This window comes from Megascapheus bottae, chromosome 29 (assembly GCF_031878675.1).
Source record: "Megascapheus bottae isolate mThoBot1 chromosome 29, mThoBot2.hap1, whole genome shotgun sequence".
NCBI lineage: Eukaryota > Metazoa > Chordata > Mammalia > Rodentia > Geomyidae > Megascapheus > Megascapheus bottae.
In genome coordinates, this window is record NC_143537.1 from 12,410,406 (window position 1) to 12,416,924 (window position 6,519).

Below are 6,519 nucleotides of genomic sequence, written 5' to 3' on the forward strand. Positions count from 1 at the left end.
CTGGGGGGGGAGTCGGCTCCCTCCCCACCCGCCCTTCCCTGCTCCACCTGGGGGCCTGGCAGGGGCGGGGGAGGTGGGGGGGCGGCGGGGGGGGAGGAGGTCTGGAGGCTGCGAGTCTCGCCCAGGCGGCGCGGGGCGGCCCCGGGGAGGTGTGAGATGGGGAGCGAGTGTGGGGCCTCCGCCTGGTCATCTTTTCTGGCCTTGGCGCCGTCGGGATGACCGGGCTCAGCACTGGGGACCCTGGAATCCCACCCGATTCTCACCCCCCCATCCCCCCACCCCCTCCGAGGCCTCCCCAGCCCTAATCCACCAAGGTAATCGACTATTCTAGATTCCTTCCTCTGCGTCCACGGAGGGGGTGGGTGGGGCGGTGGGAGTTACAGCCCTGGGCGAAGGCAGGAAGGCGGGGGATGGAGGTGAGTGTGGGGGGGAAACCTCCCGTCCGCAGCCCCTTCCCCCTCGATGCCTGAGGGGGGCGTGGCTGACCTGGCTCCACCCCGGGGCGGGGCGAGGCTTGGCTTCTCCAGCGCAGCGGGACAAAGCTCCACCCCGGGGCTGGGCCTGGGTCTGGCTCCACCCCTAGGGCGGGGCAAGACCTGGCACCGGGGGCGGGGCGAGGCTTGGCTCCTCAGGCGGAGCGGGATGAAGCTCCTCCCCCGGGGCGGGGCCTGGTCCTGGCTCCACCTCCAGGGCGGGGCGAGATCTGGCTCCTCCGGCGGAGCGGGATGAGGCTCCACCCCCAGGGAGGGGCCTGGGTGTGGCTCCTCCCCCGGGAGGGGGCGAGGCCTGGCTCCTTCTGTGGGGCGGGGACTGTGCCTGGCTCCTCCCCCGAGGCGGAGCCCGTGTCCGGCTCCTTTTCCTTCGCCACGCCCCGCCCCGCGGGCGACCACGGCGCAGTGACTTTCCAAAGGAATGACCTGGAAAGCCTGTTCCCCCCCCTCCTCCCTCCCCACCTCGTCCTCCACCTCCTTCCCCCCCCCTCCCGCCCCCCTGCCATTGGCCCGGCGCTGAGGTTGACATCAAAGCCGCGGCCTTATATAAGCCAGGTCGGGGCCGCGGGTGTGCAGAAGGGTTAAACGGATCTTCTGGCCTGGGGCTCCGAGGTGGACGCGGGCGCCGGAGAAAAAGGGGGAAAAAAATAAAAAACAAGCAGCGAAAGGCGGCGGGAGCGCGCGTGTCCGCTTCCACGGGGCCCGGACCTCCCCGCCAGCCGGCGCCGGGCGGTGTGCCGCGGGCAGGGGGGCGGCCCGGCCCCTGGCCACCCCCCCACACACACCCCGGTTATTTCTGGGGGCGCACGGGGCGACCTTGATCCATCTCACCTCCACGACCGGCCTCCGGGAGCCTCCGCAGCCATGAACCTCGTGGGCAGCTACCCGCACCCCCACCCCCACCACCACCACCACCACCACCACCACGCGCACCCCGCGCACCCCGCGCTCCACGAGCCGTTCCTCTTCGGCCCCGCGTCGCGCTGTCACCAAGATCGGCCGTATCTGCAGAGCTGGCTGCTGAGTCCGCCCGAGCCCGGGCCTGACTTCCCAGCCGGGGGACCCTCGCCCTCCGCCGCCGCCGCCGCCTACGGCCCCGAGGCCCGGCCCAGCGCGAGCCCCGCGCGCCTCGACCCGGGCGGAAGCCGCCTGGGCCGGCGCAAGACGTCCGGACCCAAGAAGGAGCGAAGGCGCACGGAGAGCATCAACAGCGCCTTCGCCGAGCTGCGCGAGTGCATCCCCAACGTGCCCGCCGACACCAAGCTGTCCAAGATCAAGACGCTGCGCCTCGCCACCAGCTACATCGCCTACCTGATGGACGTGCTGGCCAAGGACGCCCAGGCCGGGGACCCCGAGGCCTTCAAGGCCGAGCTCAAGAAGGCCGACGGCAGCCGCGAGAGCAAGAGGAAAAGGGAAATGGTGAGTGTTGGGGGGATCCCCCCTCCCCACCCCGTCTATGTGTGTGTGTGTGTGTTTGAGATGGTTACTGGAGGCTGGTGCCTAAGAAAATCCGGTGCTAAGATACCACCATCTTCTTTTTATTTAAAATATATATATTTATATATAAAATATATATCGAAAAATGTGCGTCTATATGTATTTAAATATTTAAATATCCATATGTAAATATATGTTTATATAATAAACATAAATATTTATATACAAATGCATGGTTATATAATAAATATGAATAGATATTTATTTTATAGATATATATATGTATATATATGTCGGTCCTAGGGTTTGAACTCAGGGCCTGAGCGCTGTCCTTAAAGTTCCAGCACTTGAATTGAAGCACAGCTCCAATTGCAGCTAATATATATATATATATATATATATATATAATTTTATTTTTTTTAAATTGGAAGCTTTCCTGTCCTGGCTGGCTTCTAACCGTCGTCCTCAATACTTCAGCCACCTGAGGATAGCTAGGATGACAGGTAGAAAAGGCACCTGGCAAGAGACAGTGTTCTTTTTTAAAATAAATAAATAAATAAATAAAATAAAGTAGAAAGCCAGGAAGGTGGCTTGCTCAGTGGTTGAGTGCTCCCCTAATATGTATGGATTCGATTTCTCGGTACCACAGAGAGAGAGAGAGAGAGAGAGGAGTAGATAAAGTGAAATAATTTTTTTAAAGGAGTTGGACAAAGGAGTTTTCGTTCCACACGTCAGTTTGCTGAGTAGAAGTCATCTGGCTCTTTTCTAATTTCTCCCACCATCTTTCTCAATTCCCCCCCACCAGACACTTCAATTTTCCTCCGTGGGGCAGTGAGTGAAGGGGTCTTAAACCTTTTGGAAAAGGGTCTTAGATCTTTTTTTTCTTTTTTTGAAGAAGAAGAAGAAGTCTGTTATAAAGACTTGAACCTCTAAACAGAATTTACACGCAACCTAGCTCTCTCTCAGAACAGAAGTTTTGAGGATCTTCTGGCAAACAAGTTTGGAAAGCAATCAGGATTTTCTCGCTTTCATGTGCATTCTTGTGGGTTTGTTTTTTGTTTTGTTGTTGTTGTTTTTTTGATGATGATGACTCTATGTCCATCCTTGGACAGATAGATAAGGCATTTTGTGGCCCAGGGAGAGGGGTAAAACTAAAAGGGGTCCTAGCAGAGGAATAAGACTTTGTCAGGTCGGCAATTTGGAGAACAACTTCAATGGCTTTTGTTATCAAAACCAGGGGGGAAAATAAGCCACGTTTGGGTTTGGAGATTGCAAATCCTTCTTAGGCGTTTCTGGGCTCTCGGCAATTGAAGAGCTAACTTTCTGGCGTGGGTTTTCTGCCCACGGCCGTGGGGCCTGCGGGAAAAGTTGTTTCCCCAGATTCATTGGCTCAAGCTGTCTTTTGCAGGGGATTGGACCCAAAGAAGGGGGGTTCGGGACTCACCGGGTGATTTTGGTTATTTTCGGATCCCTGAGGCCTGTGGCAAACGAAAGAACGTTCACTGGGGATGGTGAACAAAATCAGGGTGGTTTTTTTTTTCGTGGGGGAGGGGACCCTGATTCCACCAGTGGAACCCTGACGGAGAACTAGGCCAGGCCAATTCCCTCCTTTCTCTCTTTCTCCTGGAGATCGGGAGACACCCCCTCCCCCAAGTACCCAGTTGTAGTTCCCAACTCTGTATCCAAGCTGAGATGCTAGGATAAAATGGAAAGCCAGGAGGGAGACTTGATGGTAAAGATGTAGTGCCAGAACTGGTTACATTTATTCATTTATTTACCTATTTATTTCTTTTGGAGTTCCCTATCCTGGGGCGCTGTTTGGACCATTTGAGCCACAGCTCCGCTTTCTTCCTTCCTTCCTTCCTTCCTTCCTTCCTTCCTTCCTTCCTTCCTTCCTTCCTTCCTCTTTCTTTTCTTTTCTTTTCTTTTCTTCTTCTTCTTCTTCTTCTTCTTCTCTCTCTCTCTCTCTCTCTCTCTCTCTCTCTCTCTCTCTCTCTCTCTCTCTCTTTCTCTCTCTTTTCTTTCTCTCTTTCCTTTCTGTGGTTCATTGGAGATCTGAGTTTCACACACTTTTTCTGCCCAGTCTCTGGGTCTCCTTCCCATCTCAGCCTCTTGATGAGCCAAGAAGACAGGCCTGAGCCACCAGCCACGCCAACAGTTGATTTGTTGTTGTTGTTGTTTGAATGCCTCCTGTCCACTCCTTCGAAGTGTCCCTGGCCCGAAAGCTCAACCCAGGCGCATCCGTTTTGTATTGTTTGTTTTGTTTTGTCACCGGTCGTGTAGAGAATTGTTTTTCCTTCCTAAAGCACCCAGAGCTACTTAGACACTCTCCGATCCTAACAACTTGGCACATAAAAGGCAAATTTATGAGCCTGTTTATACCGATTTCGCAAACAGAAATCCGTCACTTATTTAAAAAGCTACCGGCTCCTCCTTATCCTACACTTTTCCTCCCTACCCCAACCTTCCCAAACTAGCCCAGTGATTGGAGAAATTTAAAAAAAGAAAAGAAAATCAAACCACTGAATCCCATCTTTCTCTCATCTCTTGTTTTTGTTGTTTTGTTTTGTTTTCTTGCTCGCTTCTTTGGCAGCCACCACAAGAAGGCTTTGCTCCAGCCCTGGGCCCGGGAGAGAAGAAGATGAAAGGACGCACGGGTTGGCCTCAGCAAGTGTGGGCCCTGGAGTTAAATCAGTGAGCCTGCCACCAAGGGGCAGGCGGATCTGGTATCCTGGAAATTGGGGAAAGCAGCGGCAAAAGAAAAAGAAGAAAAAAAGGACTTGTCCGGGACGCGTCTCCATGCGCCCTCGCTGAATCCCGGCCAGGGGAGTCGCCCCGCAAGCCACAACACATACACTTAGAGCGCACGTGCAATGCCATTTGAAATTGTCTTTAATGCAGCAAGAGAAAGAGAAATTTATATAGATATCTATATATATATATATATGTCCACTTCCTCTAATGCAGGGCCTGGTTGCAGAAAGAGAGAGAGGGACTGGAAGCCAAATGCCCAGACATTTGGGGGTGATGATTCTAATCTTTGGAGGAGTGTGGAAGAATTTAGGGTTTCCTCCCCTAAAAAAAAAAAAAAGTTATCTTCACTCTGCAATCTGGCTTTTTATCTCCATTTCCCCTGTCTTGGCTTAAAAAAAAAATGCAGACACCTGGTTCTTTTAATTAAAATGCAATAAGAGGAATTCATCTTAAAATATATATGTATAGCCAGGCAAAAGAATTCAAGAGCAGGAAGGTGGAGGCATGACTTGTATTGTTTCCTTTTTTTTTTTTACCGCCGTGTTATTTTCTATTTTTCTTTTTTTGTTGCTGTAATTCGCACCTAGAGGGAAGTAGTTTGTTTTTTTTGGGGGGGTGAATTGAATTTTTGTCCCCCCCTTTATACGAAGCTGCTTCCTTGTGCTGGTTTCCAAGGGAAAACTTTCCTTTCTTTTCTTCTTTTCTTTCTTCACATCATTTCTTTTCCTTTCTCTCTTTTGGTTCGGGTTTGGGTTTTGTATTGGTCCTGGGGTTTGAACTCAGGTGCTGTGTCTAAGCTTTTATTGTTTTTATTTTTTATTTTATTTTATTTTTTGGTCATGGCTAGTACTTTATCACTATGAGCCACAGCACCATTTCCAGCTTTGTAAAAACGTTGGTGATTCATTGGAGATAAAAGTCTCCTGGAATTTTTCTTTGTGCCTGGGCTGGCTTCAAACAAACGGTGATCCTCAAATCTCAGCGTCCTGACTCGCAGAGATTACAAGTGTAATTCCTTGATGTCCAGTTCGTTTTCTGTTTTTTATTTTTATTTTTCCCTTCCTCAAAGCTGGCACGCACTCTTACTTTGGTCTTTCTAAATAAAAACTTTCCTCTAGGTTGTAAAGTTTTTACGTATTTAAACTACCTACAATGCCTATGCTCAGGTATTTTTTTTTTCCCTCCCAGCTTACCTGTCCCTTTTCTACCTCAGATCTGTATGAACACTCACAGCTCCCTTTGCGAAGGCAATATCTATGCTCTTGATTAATAATAATAAAAAACGTTTTCTAAAATACCGAGGGGACCTCCCCCACTTTTGTGTGTGATGTCTCCCGTGTGATTCCCCTCCGTGGTGGTGTGGGCTTCGTTCTGGGGGTTGAAAAGTCGTTGCCATTCTTGCCTCTCTTCTGATAATGATCCCAGCAAACTGCAAAAGCAAACCTAGGGGAAAAGGGCAAAGGAAAATTTGTATTCCGGGGACTGCGCAGTGGCAGAGCGCTGGCTTAGCAAGTGCGACATCCTGGGTTCGATTCCCCAGTACCCAAATAATAATAATAATAATAATAATAATAATAATAATAATAATAAATTGATTCCTGGAAGCCAGGCACCGGTGGCCGTGTAACCCTAGCTTACTGAGGAGACCGTGGCTGGGCCGGGGGCCGCGGGGTGGTGTCCCCCTAACCCGGGCTCTGCGCCCCGGTGCGCCCAGGGAGGAGACCAGAGCCGGCCAGGACCCTCGCCCATGAGCTGCTGCGGTCGCACACGCGGGTGATCTCCGGAGGGATTTCTGGTGAAACTGGGGTTTTTCTGTTCCCTGGCAGGGCGCTGTGCC

At 51.5% G+C, this 6,519-nt stretch overlaps 1 protein-coding gene across 1 annotated transcript; it reads left to right on the plus strand.

The window, feature by feature from the left end:
* Positions 1-1,081: 1,081 nt before the first annotated feature.
* Hand1 (heart and neural crest derivatives expressed 1) lies at positions 1,082-5,979 on the plus strand. The gene is made up of 2 exons (XM_090320739.1): positions 1,082-1,910; positions 4,522-5,979. The coding sequence occupies exons 1-2, from the start codon at positions 1,356-1,358 to the stop codon at positions 4,624-4,626; spliced, it is 660 nt and encodes a 219-aa protein (XP_090176865.1). The 5' UTR covers positions 1,082-1,355; the 3' UTR covers positions 4,627-5,979.
* Positions 5,980-6,519: the final 540 nt, after the last annotated feature.